This window comes from Buteo buteo, chromosome 4, assembly GCF_964188355.1.
Source record: "Buteo buteo chromosome 4, bButBut1.hap1.1, whole genome shotgun sequence".
In the NCBI taxonomy this organism is placed as follows: Eukaryota; Metazoa; Chordata; class Aves; order Accipitriformes; family Accipitridae; genus Buteo; species Buteo buteo.
The window spans coordinates 70,124,879-70,141,236 of NC_134174.1; the positions used below are offsets into that span (position 1 = coordinate 70,124,879).

General features: G+C 35.5%; 1 protein-coding gene and 1 long non-coding RNA gene across 14 annotated transcripts in view; one reads left to right on the plus strand and one right to left on the minus strand.

Annotated features, from left to right (window-relative positions):
• The window catches only part of CFAP46 (cilia and flagella associated protein 46), a 99,073-nt gene that overhangs the window by 9,880 nt on the left and 72,835 nt on the right, over window positions 1-16,358 (minus strand). For 11 of the 13 annotated variants that reach the window (XM_075026666.1, XM_075026671.1, XM_075026667.1 and 8 more), the window contains 12 exons: window positions 15,594-15,773; window positions 13,889-14,056; window positions 10,429-10,526; window positions 9,660-9,739; window positions 9,077-9,228; window positions 7,092-7,213; window positions 6,620-6,672; window positions 5,334-5,498; window positions 3,504-3,580; window positions 2,855-2,915; window positions 2,727-2,762; window positions 645-747 (listed from right to left, as the gene is read on the minus strand). In XM_075026666.1, coding sequence (XP_074882767.1) covers window positions 645-747; window positions 2,727-2,762; window positions 2,855-2,915; window positions 3,504-3,580; window positions 5,334-5,498; window positions 6,620-6,672; window positions 7,092-7,213; window positions 9,077-9,228; window positions 9,660-9,739; window positions 10,429-10,526; window positions 13,889-14,056; window positions 15,594-15,773 — 1,295 coding nt within the window. The remainder of the gene's footprint in view (window positions 1-644; window positions 748-2,726; window positions 2,763-2,854; window positions 2,916-3,503; window positions 3,581-5,333; window positions 5,499-6,619; window positions 6,673-7,091; window positions 7,214-9,076; window positions 9,229-9,659; window positions 9,740-10,428; window positions 10,527-13,888; window positions 14,057-15,593; window positions 15,774-16,358) is intronic. The other 2 variants (XM_075026669.1, XR_012650197.1) reach the window with 2 other exon arrangements.
• LOC142030455 (uncharacterized) lies at window positions 5,973-9,046 on the plus strand. The gene is made up of 3 exons (XR_012650198.1): window positions 5,973-6,058; window positions 6,647-6,719; window positions 7,959-9,046. It is a non-coding gene; the product is annotated as an uncharacterized LOC142030455 (long non-coding RNA).

The following is a 16,358-nucleotide window of genomic DNA, read 5'->3' on the forward strand; positions in this document are numbered from 1 at the left end:
AGAAGATTTCAAAGGACTGATTAAACTAGCAGTTATAAAGGAAGGTCCAGTGATGACTGTGTTGACTCACTTACAGGACCTGTCACTGCTTGACCTCTCAAGATCCCTCTTATCCCTCTACTGCTATGATCTTAAAAGTAAAGTACTTCTATAAAGAATGAAGTGTGTTTATGAATGAACTCCATAAAATGGTATTAGTTTCAAAATCAGATGTTTGAAATTGTAAACTGTAAGATGTACCTTCATTACTTTTCTTCTGAAATCTGTGCTCCAATCTTACAGCTGACTCAATGTGCATGGAGGTGCTATAATTTTTAATACTTAGATTTAAAAACAGTTATGAGTGAAGCCAGAAATTACATTTAAGTTCACATATACTTATAATATTCATCAAAGACTGCACCAGCAGAGCTTTTGTCAAAATTGGATTATCTAGATATACAGCAACTCTGATGCAACCAATCTAGCTAACTCACTTTGTGGCACTGTATTTCAAATATCTAAAATATTCTGTCTACAAATCTAAATATGCATTTGAAAGAAAGACAACATGACCCTATTTTATGACTGAAGCCTCTGGGAATAGGTACAATTTTAAAAAATAGACATGGATAAAACGTGAAAGCAGGCAGAATATTACAAACCTTGGAACACGTATGTTGCCAATAATTCCTTCCCACTGTAGTGTAAATAGGTAATGGTATTTTTCTAGGATTTCCTTTATTTTTTGAGAAGGACTTAAAGTTCCTGTAACAACAGAATTTCATCATTATGAGCTTAACATGCTACAAAGAACGTTAGGTAATCTCAATTTCAATCATTTTAAAATGACAATATAATATATAGGGGGGTTTAGGCCATCATTACATCTCAAGTTTTTTGAAACCTAAGTCCAGCTTTGAAACTGTAGCAGTTGTGATATTTTCTGAGTAAAATTGTTTGTAATTCCCATTTGAAAGGTATATTTTATAACTGACAAGGACTATTTGGTAGACAGGTTAAAGACTTTAAAAGCACAAAGGAAAAAGTCTAGTACCGTGAAAAAAGTGTAAAGAGTTGAGAACACCAGCACCGCTCATACAGTTCTATTCCAGAGGCTCAGAGAGGACTTAAGCAGTTGCAGAAAATAACTGAGTTTCCGGAGCCCTGATTTCAAAAAGCAAGATTCCAAACCCACCTCTGCTCTCCAAGAACATTGCATATTTAATAATTAATTTTCTTTTTTTTACTACATTTTCATACTACTGCAAATTAAATATATACTCTAGAGCCAGATATTGAGCACATGGTAAAGTGTTTTATTTTGATCTGCTCTGAAGGAGAAACTGCAAACATATGGAGACATATTTTGTTATACTACTGATTGTTCAGTAGCTTCTTTTGTGTTGAGTTGAGGTTTAATAACTATCTCAATTAAAAACCGCCATTAAATCAATTTTTGGCATTTGACATGCATGTGAGTTGGTTAATGAATGTGAATCAGTTAAACTATTGCACACACTGGGAGAAAAAAGGAGATCAAATTGTATTCTTAAAGTGTTTGTGTCAGACTGAATTAATATGTCCAGAGGAGGGCAACCAAGCTGGTGAAGGGGCTGGAAGGCACGTTCTCTGAGGAGCAGCTGAGGACGCTGGGTTTGTCTCGTTCGGAGAGGAGGAGGCTGAGGGGCACAGCTTCCTGAGAAGGGGACGTGGAGAGGGAGGTGCTGATCTCTCCTCCCTGGCGTCCAGGGACAGGACACATGGGACTGGTTCAAAGCTGCATCAGGGGAGGTTCAGACTGGACATCGGGAAGCATTTCTTTACCAAGATGGGTGTTCAAACATGGCAACAGGCTTCCTCGAGAGGTGGTCGATGCCCCGTGCCTGTCAGGGCTTAAGAGGCATTTGGACAATACCCTTAATAACATGCTTTAACTTTTGGTCAGCACTGAAGTGGTCAGGCAGCTGGACTAGATGATCGCTGTAGGGCCCTTCCAACTGAAAATATTGTATTGTATTGTATTGCATTCCATTTCATTCCATTCCAATACAGCAAATGCCTACTGCCTTAATAAATACATTCCAAAATGAAATAACAACCCTCTCAAATATCCTTACAGGACTGTTTGTGTCTATCATAGTACCCTTCACCTTTCAACGGACTGCAAAAACTACATGTTACATACGCTTTATTTGTAGTCTTTAGCTTGAGAATTGCTGTATAGGTGTGGTGAGTCCAACTGTTCCTGTCCCAGTCCATTCTCACTCAGTACTGTTTGTTCCAAGCCCATTCATGGCTTTCAAGCAAATTTCTTGTATAACAAAGATCATACAAAGCATCATATCCTTTCAGTTTACCTATATCCTTCCCTGCACTACTGATATTGCATCTTTATGGCATGTATTTGAAAAATTAAAAATTCTATAACAAGTTCTTGAAATTAAGCATGTGTTTTTAATTGGATTACATAGTAAAAAAGATTACTCAAGTAATTATTTTCTTGGCGATATTAGGTCAATATTTGGTGATATGAAAGAAATAATAAGACAATCTAATTTCTTTCCTGAACCTGAAACAGGTTATACTGTTTCACTGATGCATCATTTGACAGGTGATAAGCACTACTCTTCTAATTAAAAGCTAAGCGTTCTTGTCAACATCTTGATGTCATGACTTCATTTTCTGTTACAAAATTTTCGAAATTCCATGGGTAGTTTGTGGAGAAAATATTTAATATATATTACCTGCCTGTCTTCCTTCATTATAGGGGTCCACAATATCTGATAAACAGTTAAGTGTAAACAATGCAATGTAAACAACAAAAAAAGAAAGTTTAACTGATACACTTAGCTATTAGTTTGTGAAAGGATACATTTAAAATTATGAATATCAACAGGCAAGCAATTACAGGGTAAATCACTATTAATTGGTGCCTACAATTAAAAAGAATACATATTCTATTACATGCAGAAGTCTCAATCAAATATTAATAGTATTGCATTCTTTGTGTCAAACAACTAACAAAGAGATGTTCTAAAGTTTTGAAGGTAGGATTAAAAGCAGTATGACAATTGTCAATGGAAATTAAAAGCATAAGCTATTCTGCATTATCTACAATGCATATACTTACATTACATGAGTATTATATGTGTGTGCACATATATAGATATATATGCATACATACATAAATATTTATAAAAAGATGTGCATACATGATATGAAATATATTATATTGTTGGGGAAAGTATTTTAGTAACTTTAAGCAGCTCCCTTGATGGGTTGTTAAAATATGCCACATTTACACAAAGAGTATGATTTTTCAAAGAAACAACAACTCTGTCATTACTGCAAAATCAATAAGAAGCAAAATTTTTATGGACTAATGTGATATTTATTCCACTTCAGAATTCTAGCATATATAATGAGATTCTATGGAAGCCACTTGTAGTTCTTTAACATTTTTTACACAAAAAAGAAGAGCTACTCCTATTGAGTTTATTTTAAAAATGTGGAAAGTTCACCGTTTTGACATTCTTTTTCTGACGAGCTTTTCGTTTTGTTTCTTTAGATATTTCAACATCCGTTTTAACTTCAGTCTCTGTGGAATTGAAAAGATGGGGTTTTTTTTAAGATATAGGCCATTTTAGAAAATACAACTTTCTTGAAGGACTACTTGTATTTGTTATGATATAATAATAATAATAACAGATTAAACAAGAAAAATAAAAATTAACTTCACATCACAGCAAGGCAAGGACATTCCCCAAACCCTCTTGCCTAAAAATAATGGCTTAAAAGTGGAAAACAAGTAAGAGATGTGATCCCTTAGACATGCAAAATCTTCATTACGTTGCAGATTTAGGACAGAGTTGAACAGTGATTCCCAAAGGACTTTCTAAGCCTATTGCTGTATCTATTCATTGTTGATGCTACTGGAATAACTGAAGCTTCTATGAAACATGCAGAGATCAAAAAAATAAAGAAAGCTTCATATTTGACTCTGACTTTTTATTTCTTTAAGGGATTCTAAAAAAACACAGAAAACTGACACATTTCTCACTGTATATACGACTATCACCCAAAGTACACGTCTCAGCCAGTTATCACTGGAGTGCACTGCAAGTTGGTGAAAGTTTGAGATATTAATTATTACTCATATGGCTAGTGTTTCCCTCCTCATTCAGGGGCTACTTGCATAACTGCATGAATAGAGACTTTTCAACTATGCTTCCTCTCATTTATCTGCTTCTAAAATTATGCAACCATAAGAAGTTTCACTTTAAAAAAGAGAAAAACAGAAATGGAAAAAAACCCCCGCATGTTCTGAAACTCCTATTTCTAACAGACTTGTAACGGTATATGAACGTGTATGTAGACTAAAAATAATCTCAGATTGTTCACAATTCTTTCACTTTAGAAAGGAGAGGTGAAATGGAAAAACAGAGAAGGGGCTACACTGAAGGTGCTAAATATTATGGATATGAACACAATAACAGAAGCTCTTTGGAACAGAATACTTTCATGGTACAGAGTGAGATTTTCTAAACTTAGCTTATTTTTTAGCTGAGGACCACTAGTTTTAATAATTTAATTTGAGTTAAAATGTGCTTTTATCTAATGTATGAGCAAAATGTGACTTCAAATTTTTAACTTCAGTAATAGAAGATTCATGCAAAAAACTGCTTAGTGCCTGCATTTTTTTCTTACTTTTAGAATAAATAATAAATTAGTTTTAAGATGCCACAGGGACAAGTTTACCAACTGTCCAACTATCTCACTTAACAAACTCATTTCACTGAAGAGTTTATATATGTGGTGCAAGTGTCTGCAGTAATAAAAGAAGTCCATAAAGTCTGTGGGATCTGATTTTGCTCATGCACAGCACAAGAATCGCTGGGTTGACCTTAATGTTATCTTAGCTATACAGAAAGAAAGTAGCTCAATGATTAAGTTTTTTACATTTGGTACTTTGAGCAAAGTCTGACACTAATGTTAAAGAAAACTAACAGAAGTCTAAATTCTTATTTCAATTTTTTTCAGTGCAGCTGAGAACAGCTTTAAAGAGTTTAAGACCATACTTGTATAACTGAAACTTTGCAAGCCATTTTAGATTCCACTGAGTTTTACATAATTCTTTAATATGTAGAGGTTATTTTAAATTAGCTAGCACTGCAACTATAATCAGCCTGAAATAAGTCTACTGTACTATCTACTCCATCTAAAATACCGGAAAACTATCGTATGTGGCAGTCTTCCAGTAAAATATAACACATCATTCATATCATTTAAATTTTAAGTATCTTGTTCACTGCATCATTATGCTAATGCAAAGAATGTTTATCTAATAGTACCTGACTCAGCCAGATGTGTTCGATTGTAGAGGATCTGGAGAGAAAAATCTCTGGATACAGAACTAATTCCTTCCCCTTTAAAGATACTCAGAGCTTCCAAAGGCAATTCCATAAAGAATGTATCTCCTAGTAATACCACACACAATCCTAAGTCCATAGGTGTACCTGAAGAAATGTGACAGAATATGATTGAGATTTAGTAGTTCTCAGTGTGTATATAAATAATTGAAGTTAGAAGTAAAAACCTAGATTTCCTCTGCTGTATGACACCTGAACTCCATTTTACTGTGGATTAAGTGCATTATGCAAAAATATTTCTTTTGATACCATTACTCCTAAGATGTTGTCAAACTTCTATGCATATGCACTTGTGACCACTCGTTCTTCAGAGGGAAAAATATCCCTGTATTAATAACCAACCACCTCTGATTGAAGTCCAGGTATATGCAATGTATTCCAGAAAATGATGTTTGGAAATGCAAAATTGCTTAGCAGTGTTTGGCTAAACAGTACAGAGTTGTAAAGGAGCTCTTATCCAATACTAACTGTGCCTTTCTGTAGGAAACTTTCTGTTTCTGTTATTTAGGAAAAAAGTACTGAATATCATTATAACAACATTTTCCTGTTCTACAGAGAAACAACAAATACATGGAAGACAAGTTATTCAGTCTTTGCAGAATGACAGAAGCAGCCAGCTGCCAGATTGCAGAAAGAAACTCTTGCAGGTAAAAGCAAATGCAAGTGTATATCTTTTTTTAGTAATTTTAATTGAGAAACTTCACTGCTCCCCACCATGAAGCAAAAAACTCATCCCCAAAGCAAGCCTCTTCTCTTGCAATGTGTTTAGGGACATATTCCAGTGTTAGGCTTGCATTAAGACAAACAACATGTGAGTTGCCATAACATAAAATGCAGGAAAAGACAAAACAAAGAGAGATCAACTTTCTTAAGTTCTTTCTTTTGTTTTTTCTCCTGAAAAGACTGGTTTGTAATAAAGCCATTTTATTTAGCTGTCTAAAGCCTGTATAGTTTGCAAGACTGCAAACACATGCAGGATAGCTCCATCCAGCATATAAATAATCTCTTTGGAAGTATACTAAAATACTTGACTTGATACAGAAAATAAACAGACAAAACCATTGCTAAAGACTTTTTCTTCTCCCTGGCTTCACAAAAATTGAAACTAAAATGACAGGATTTTGATACTGTCTGTACACACACGCACATACATATATTGCACTCAAGAGAGCACATACCCCACATTTTAGTATGTTTGGTGTCCTTACCTTTCAATTTTCTTTTTCCTGATTCAGCTGCTGAAACTGATGTGCTCTGTTCTCTGGGAAGAGGAATCACAGTGAAAATATTATCAGCGCTAGTACTTCTGTAAGTAAAAGTTTTCACAGGAAACACAAAGACAAAACTGCTTCAATCTCAAAGAAATTTTACACAAAGGATGTACTCCCTTTGGAGTTCCTGTCATTTGGAAATCCTATCCTTAACTAGTTAAATTATAAAGTTTCGTCCTGAACTCAATATTGTATAACTTAAGCTGGAGAACAGTGCTTGTTAGAAATGGCCATTAGTCTATCATGTTTCAATCCTCTTAGTCTTGCATATCATGCATATACTGTCTTTCAAGACGTAAAAAGTTCATTCAAGAGGGTCTATTCTTACTAAAACCATTCCTGTATTTGTAGGACTTGAGTCACCATTCTGTTTTCACAAATGATGATAAAGCAAATCTAAATGTCTTACCTGGTATCAGAAGAATCAAACTGTGACAGCACTGGTTTCAGATATTCTTCCATAATTTCTAATATCTCAGAGAAATCTGATGTCAAATCATATCCATTATCATCTATTTTCTCTGTTGCAGTCTATCACACACATTGCAACAAAAAAAAGAATACTTACAAATGCTATTTAACAAGGATGGAGGGTGTATTATGTTAAATCAGTGGCTAAATCAAATAATTTGAAACATCATAAAATGGAAAATATAGAAAGTCAGTTTCAAAACTACTTTACTTCAAAACATCAGGATTTTGCAAAATATTCTGACATAGGAATCAGTACAAGATGTCAATATTTATTATTTAAAGGATTAATATACTTCTGCAATTTCAATGGGGAATAGCAGGGAAGACCAGCAGAAAGAAAAGATAATGTGGTGCTCCAAATAATGGGATGAAATTGTGAAAGGACAACTTTGAGAAGTAAACAGAAACTGCAAGATGAATGTAGAAGAAGCAAATGAAAGCGTATGGAGAGATCAGTGGAACCAATTTAGGAAAAAAATAAACATAATTAAGAAAATAGATAAGGAGAGAACAGAATGATGTAGGAGAAGATGACACTAAAAACTGAAGCTTCTAACAGCCAGTATAGATGGACACAAAAATACTACCTGGAAAAATGAGCTCAACTAAGTGTCGAAGAGTGTTGATATTAATGAACAGACTTCTCACCCAAGGCTCTGTTTGTGTGGCTCTGTGCAGGGTGCATGTATAATTATTGAAAGTTGTAACGCACATGCATTTTAAAAACCTAAGCCAATTTTTTTTTTGGTCTGTTCTACTTGACATTATCTTATCACCTTTTTCTTTACTTACACAACTACAGCAATCTTTACATAACTGCCATTACAACAAAGGCTGGCCATGGACAAAAGAAAAAGTGATCAATACTTCAACCATCTGCAATAATTGGTATTTTAACTGAGAGAAGCTAATGTGATGGATAAAACAGAAATATAATTCAAGAACCAGATGTGTCAACATTATGTGATTAAAACAACGAAAACTTGTACAGGAAATTCAATATGATCTATATTTTTTACCTTTATATTAATGATAGAAATAGGTCTATACCAGTTTTTGTTAATATACTGTATTTAACAGTGAATTTTGACTGATATTGAAAAACCTAAATTTTATATAATGGAGCCAAAATTAAAGTAAATTAGAATGCTAGGATGTAGACTTGCACATTTCATGTGTAGAAAACTTTCTGCAACCATGCAGCTTAAAAGCTTATGTAAAAGCAAAAACTGCAGGCTTATCCAGTGTACTTTTATGATACACAATTTGTGTTCACTGATTGTGAAAAACAATGTCCTTACAGAACTGAGCCTTCTTGCAGTAACAGAAAACTTTTATCATATAGAATTTAAGAGTGTTCATAGCTACAAACTTGGAATTCCAATGAGATGCATCCTTGAATCAAAATTTTGTGACTAACAGACTTGGATCAACTGTGTCCAAATAAACAGTTATAGCGCAAAAGATACAGTGTGCTCTAGAAAGAAACTTTCCTGTGTTGAAAGTCAGTAATAAATCTTTGGCTAAGATAGTTTTATTTTGATTAAAGGGTTTAGATCTATGTTCCTATTTTTTTCTTGGGACAGCTGTGGCTTTCATGTGATATGAAAGGCAATTTAAATTTGCAAATGCAAATCTTACAGGTACAGCACATTTTCACGTAAGTTGATCTCAACTGCATCAATTTTCAGTTCTGATAAACTACTGGACATTTCAAAGCTGCTAAATGACATTCAGAACAGTAACAGAATAACACAGTAAAATTAAATTTTGAAGCAGAGTACACAGCATTTAGCAGCTATAAAGACTAGGGATGTTACACTTGGAATAAACTGAAAATTCTGCATAAAGAGTGTTTAAGATAGTTTTTAGTACATGTTTTTCACCCTATTTTAAATATAAGGTAATCAAATATATTACCGTATCTGTTTGGGAGACACATTCTTGCAAGTTTTGAATGACAGTCTGTTTAAGATGACTCTTCATCTTTTGCTGCTTGTAAAGACGCACTTTTTCCAACAAAATACAAAATGTATCAGGATTCACAGGAAATCGAGAAACTTTAGCTTGCACTATTAAAAGGAGGATAACACCATCTTAAGACTCTTTTTGAGACTTCACATTTGTACTTGAAGAAATGATTGTATAGAGACCATCAGCTTCTAAAGCCACAGCATATTTTTGAAAATGAAATAACTGTTTATATATATGTTTAGCACAAAATATATACAGAAATATACAATGAAAAAATCTCTACAATTATTTACCTATAACAACTTTAGCCTTCAAATATAAACAAAAATTCTGTAAACTATGACTAGGTACACTATATCTGATAATGAAACACATGTATTTAGGCATTTACTTTCCTCTGGTATTAGTAAGAGTTACTATTCTTTTTAAAATTATTTAAAAATTTTACTGACTGCAACAGTGAAAGATATGAGCCTTCTCATAACATCAGTGCAATGATTTTTATCTCTTAAATGTAAGAAGCACTTACCCTTTGGTTGAGTGGGTTTTCCTTTTTGCTGCGCAGTACTTACTTTTGGCATCTCAATCAATGAACTGTACAAATTTGATCTATGGAAAGCAGAAAACTGCTGAGTAGATTATTTGACTGCTCAGCCTTGTTTATATGAAGTAAATTTATTAGATGAGTAATTATTACCCTCTAATTTAATGTGCTCACAAATACTCTCAAGATGCAATATATGTCCTCACCTTGTGGTGCAAAAACCTGCAAAATAACTGGAACAAACTGAGAGCTGTAAGGAAAGTTCTTTCATTGCTATATATCCAGTAAGGTAGATTTTCATTTGTTCCATGACAATTGTTTAAGACTTTTCACAATTGGTGAAGGAACTCAGTCAGTTGCTACTCAATTTATGAGTAGTCACTAATTAGGCTGCAGTAATGAGATCATTTGTGGCTCTATAAAGCTAAATATGACCCCTCCTAACATTTTCAAGAGCATAAGCAATAAGAGCTGGAAGCTATTAACAGAATTTAGGAGGATACCAAGAATGGCCTGAAACCTTTCAGGTGACCTCTGGAGATTTAAGAGATAATTAGGGAAATCAGAAAAACGTACAGCTTTGAGCTGCAGGCAGTTTTATTTATATATTAATTTGTTCACTATCCTAAAATTCAAGTCCAGCAAAATTAGAAGTAAAAGGCAATAAACAATCAAAATAGTGATTATTTACAAGTAAAAAAAGATGCCATTTGTAACAAACAGAATACTAAAGCAAAATGATGAAATTTTATACCTGTCTTCTGAATGCTGAAGAATAATTATGTAGAAATTAGATGTCAATTCATCCATTATATTAAAATGTTCAACAGGAATACAGAGATTTCTCCATGCCTGTACAATAATTCAAAAGTAGCATTATTTTCATAGATTTTTAAAAATTCCAATCTCAGTTCTTTCATCAGAAAATTGATAGTAATTCTAGGAAAGGAGGTGTTAGTATAAAAATAAAAAAAGTCAAAGGAAATGCTCAGCAGATGTACCAGGACAGGAGGCTCCATCCAAGCAACAGGAAACACTTTTTCATTGTGAGGATGACTGAGCACTGGCACAGGTTGCCCAGGGACACTGTGGAGTTTCCATCCTTGGAGGAATCCTGGGCAACTGGCTCTGAGCAGGTAGGCTGGACAAGATGACCTTCAGAGGTCTTTTCTAACCTCAACCATTCTGTGATTGTGTGACTTTTGTTCAGTGCATAAGAACTTATAAACATTATTTAAAACAAATTACAAATACTGTAACTTATTCCACTTTTCATAACAACATGACTTTTTTGGCCACTACACTGTGAAGTTAAAATGCTATCAAATACTAGCAGAATACTAGCAAAGGAAGGGAGCAGAATAATTCATTGTAACATTTATGTTTGCAAAAGTCCTTCGTTATTTTGTTAAGAATAGACACCTCACCAAAAGGAACCATGTAAAATTGTATTGGGTTTACATGGCAAGGTTTTGGTAGCAGGGGGAGCTGCAGGCATGGCTTTTGTAAGAAGACACGAGGAACTATCCCCATGTTGGACAGAGACAGTTTCAGCTGGCTTCAAGACAGACCCAACACTGGCCAAAGCTGAGCCCATCAGCAATGCTGGTGGCACCTCTGTGATGACATATTTAAGAAAGGGTAAAAACACTGCACAGCAGCTGGAAGAGAGGAGTGAGATATGGGAGGGAAACAACCCTGCAGCCCCCAAGGTTGGTGAAGAAGGAGGGGGAGGAGGTGCTGCAGGCGCCGGAGCAGAGATTCCCCTGCAGCCCGTGGGGAAGACCATGGTGAGGCAGGCTGTCCTCCTGCAGCTCATGGATGTCCATGGTGAAGCAGATATCCACTTGCAGCCCGGGGAGGACCCCACGCTGGAGCAGGTGGGTGCCCGAAGGAGGCTGTGACCCCGTGGGAAGCCCGTGCTGGAGCAGGCTCCTGGCAGGACCTGTGGCCCCGTGGAGAGAGGAGCCCACGCTGGAGCAGGTTTGCTGGGAGGACTTGTGACCCTGTGGGGACCCACGCTGGAGCAGTTTGTGAAGGACTGCAGCCAGTGGGAAGGACCCATGTTGGAGAAGTTCGTGGAGAACTGTCTCCCATGGGATGCACCCTACGCAACCCCCATTTCCCATTTCCCCTGTGCTGCTTGGGTGGCCAGGGGAGGAGGTAGAAGAATCATGAATGAAGCTGAGCCTGGGAAGAAGGCGGGAGGGGTGTAGATCTTTTTTAGTTTTGTTTTTATTTTTCGGTATCCTACTCTGTTATTAACTGGCAATAAATTAATTTCCCCAAGTTGAGTCTGTTTTGCCTGTGACAGTAATGGGTGACTGATAGCCTTGTCCTTATCTTGACCCATGAGCTTTTCATCGTATTTTCTCCCCCTGTCCTGTTGAGGAGTGGGAGTGACAGAGCAGCTTGGTGGCACCTGGCAACCAGCCAAGGTCAACACACCACAAATATATTGTACTAAAGAATATACAATCCTTTTTGAGAAAATAAAACCAAAACCAACCCCAAACCTCCTAAATAGTCTGGCTCCAGATGAAAAACTGGTCCTAATACAGAAAGGACCATAAAAGTTTTTTTAGACTGCTGTCTTTAAGCATGTGTGTTTATGTGTTTTTCAGATTGAAGTTTTATGTGCTTTAGCCCACAGGGTACACTCTGGGTCTACCTACATTATCAAGTGGTACAGCTCATCAGGAGCAGAATTATACACTGTACACTTTCACTGATTTTCACTTCAGAGCACCTCTGGACTGGCCCCCTGGACTGAATGCCCACTCGATGTGGCTTGAGTGCATCAGAGAATCCAGTTTGGTTTCTGTCTGAGAGGAACACTGCTCATACAGTCATTGTACCACAATGCAAATCAAAGCACCGTGAGCAAGGACAACTGGGAGATTCACTTTGAAAGTGCATTCCTGATCTGAACTAAAAATCTCAACTGAGTTTTAAAAAACACTAATATACCCTCAGAGGGAACTACTTCAGTGACCACTTTGATTTCTTGCATCTCAAGCTGCCTGGAATCATGCAGTTCAAGAATGCAGCCATGAACAGATGTCTTGATTGCCACCTTTTCTTTCCTGAGCTACTGCGACAGGTGCAGTCATGGTGGGCATTGATGAATGTTTTCAGCTAGGATAACCGTTACCAGTTAGATAATTACAGCAATTCAAAAACAGTGGCTTCTAAACAAAATAATATCCTGTTTCTTCTGCTAAATAAGATAATACAGCCCATACAGAAAAAAGTCAAAACAGTAGCCTACAAACACGTATTTTTCTTACCCTGTACTGTATCTCTGCTTGCCACATTTTCTAAATGCTTAAACCCTGCCAGCTACAGCTAATCCTTTGTATGTAACTTGCTGGCAGTTTTTAATTTCATTCATTTATAACCTAGGGTCTTCCAATCTTAGTTTTGGTATTCACTTTTAGACCTCAGACATTTGAACAATGGAGTTCTTAGCCAGCTTAGACTGAAAGACAGAGTATTTATCTCCCAGAAAAGTTTGTCCATTATTTGCTCCAGAACTATGAATTACAGTTTTCTGGTTGGTTTCTTTAAATATCCAGTTTGCAACATCACAGTTTTGCTGACACCCATGGATAGAGTGTTTGTTAAAAAGAAACCCAAACAAGAAAACAAAACCAAACCCCCCAAAACCCCAGGCTCTTTTCATAGGGTAACACCTGCATGGGGACTTGAGTATCTCAGACAGGATGACTGGATGCTGTCCAGACAGTGACAGGAGTCTCTGTTGCAAAAGTCCTTTACAATGGCATCTTCGGCTGGATTGGGCGAGATTCACATGGAATTAATGATTTAAGTGTGCAGATAGCACAACTCTGACATCCAGCTATACCAAATTGTAACTATAAGACAAACTGGAGTTGCATCCTTAAAATCTCACTTCTGACTTAAATCACATAGCTCATGCCACACAGATAACCTAGCATAAACAAAACCACAGGACAGTACATACCATACTAATAAAAATGTATTTTGATTAATGACCAAGTCAATCTATGACTCAAATTAAGAAAAAAAAAGTTGAATAGAGTTTAAAGAAAACAGATGAAATATTATTTAATTCCAGGAATAACTGAAATTATATATATCTGTGTATGTGTGTGTATATATGTGTCTCTGTGTGTATTTATATAACATACATATAAACCACTAATAAATAGCACATCTCAAAAAGTTACCATTGAAGTAGCAGTCAGTTGCTGTTCCACATTTTTCAGAAGATCACTTGTGTTTCTGTTTTGTTTTAAATGATTCTGAAGATGCAGTAATGCTGCCAGCTGAGAGCTGCTGGTGTTAGGTGTAGCTGCTAGAAGGATACTCTTCATCATCATAGACGCTGAACAGCTCTGTAAAATTTTTGTATCTATTTATTTCCCCTCCCTACATATACACTCTATGTTTGTTAAAACATATATATATGTTAAAGAAAAAGTCTCTTGCTTGAAAGATGATATGGGTTAGCAAATGCCTGTCTGCTACTTGTGTTTACAGTCTAATGTAAACAGTCTAGCAATAACTTATGAAGATTTCTTAAATATGAAGAGCTAGAATTTACTTCTTTGTCTACATTTATCATCTATGTTCCTGCATATAGTCATCTAAGGTCTACATGGAAAGGTAAATGTCTGTGTCCTGAACTTAGCCTTTCAAGTAAGCTGAGTCTTCTCTGTGTTTGTGTGCCTTTTACTGTATAGCCATCATATCACACATTTTAACAGACTTCCTACAAAGAACAATATAAAGGGTAAGATTTTATATCCTTTTCTTTCAGCAAACATACCAATTCTGTCCTTTAAAACAATGCTTGCTAAGAGCTAAAGCATTTTTTTTCTTTTAATGCAGCTCTCACATTAAAAAAATGCAATTTGGGTTGACATAATCAAAAATTCCAAAGGGAGGCTTAATATTGACATGAAGTGACATTTTAAAGTTTTTTGTTTTTTTAAATAGAAACCTTTCTGGGCAGCACAGTAACTGAATCAGCAGAATTTTTTTCCCAGTAAAAGATACGACTACTCATGGTTTTTGTACCTTGATATGCATTCTACGTTGCTTGTTCACTAACAAGTATGACAGCAAACCATAAATAATATGGTGTGCTGCAGGAGTACAGCAATAAAGGACTGAGCCACAAAACCCCGTATTAGCTGTTTTCTGATTTATCAAAAGACCTACCTAGTCCATTCCACCCATGGGTGGAGGTATTTGCAAATCTAAGTGTTGACATGGAGGCAGGTGCTTACTGTCTGTCATAATTTCCTGTGGTTGCCTTGATGTGGCAGGAAGGAAATTACTATAAGGTACATTTATGTATTTCTACAATGGAGATGATGGCGTACAAAGTATGTATTATTTGTTCCTGGTGTAGGGAATATAAGCCTTACAGCCATACCTTATCTTCTCTGTGATGAAGGCAAATACTCGCATGAGTGATTCATACACCTTTGAGCCATCTATGGGACCACGCTGTATAGGTGTTGTTGACAAACCGAATGTAAACCTTTCCTATCTACTTGAAAATAATGAATGAATAAATCTAGAGAAACATTTTTTTAAATTATTTGTTAGGGAAGGATGAAACTGTATTTTCTGGTAATGTCTTATCTTAGCTAATCACATTATAGTAATTTATTCATATTAAAATATTTTCATGTATGCAATCATCAATGAAAACATCAAGTCAAACACAATAGATAATAGAATCGTTAAAAAGCCACTGATCAAACATTCTGAACTCAGCAAACATATCATATATTTGACTACCTGTATTACACGCTAGTTCTTATATGCATCCATATATTGTGTTCTGTATGACCAATAGACATTTTTGCTTATGTGACTTAAACCACCCTTTTTATACTGGAAAGAAGCACAATACTTTACCTGATGAAGTGCCAAAAACTGGCTAGTTGAAACTGGATCAAACTGTTGAAAGCATTCGACCATTTCAAAACTAGCAGGAGCCAGTACATCAGTAATATTATGACTGAATGCAATACCCATACACTGTAGCAAAGCTTCACTGGACTGAGAAAGATATTTCTGAGTCAACCTATGTTCCTTCTAGATTATAAAAATAAAAAGGTTTATATTAAAATATGCATTAATATTAAATATTTGATATATGTATACAGATTACTAGTGTTAGAAAAGATCAGTATTACTTTTTCATTACTAATTTTAATGCTTTTTCTCCTTTTTAGGGCATTCACTTAATGTGTGATCAAAATAGGCACAGATTAATTATTTAGCAGACACCAACATCTGTTATACAACATTAAAAAATGTTTTAATAAGATACTTTAATATAAAACATGTACTTAGCAAAACAGTATTTAAATTCCAGGTAATATGAGCTGCTCAGAACAAAGGAGTTTTCTGTCAGTTCTCTGTACCATTGTTTCCACTGACAGTTAACTAGATTTAATACAAATACACTCACAAATCTCTTATCTCAAGTATTTACTGATTATACTAGCAACACAAACTGTACATTCCTAGTGTGCTTTGAACTGCAGTAGTTAACAGAGATCAGCTCACCATACAAAACAACTTAAATTTTGTAAGAATTTTACAAGTGTTTTTTGATAGAAGTTATTTGTTTCTTTGTTCCCAGCCTGCAAAATGTTATGCTCCCTTAGAAAGGCA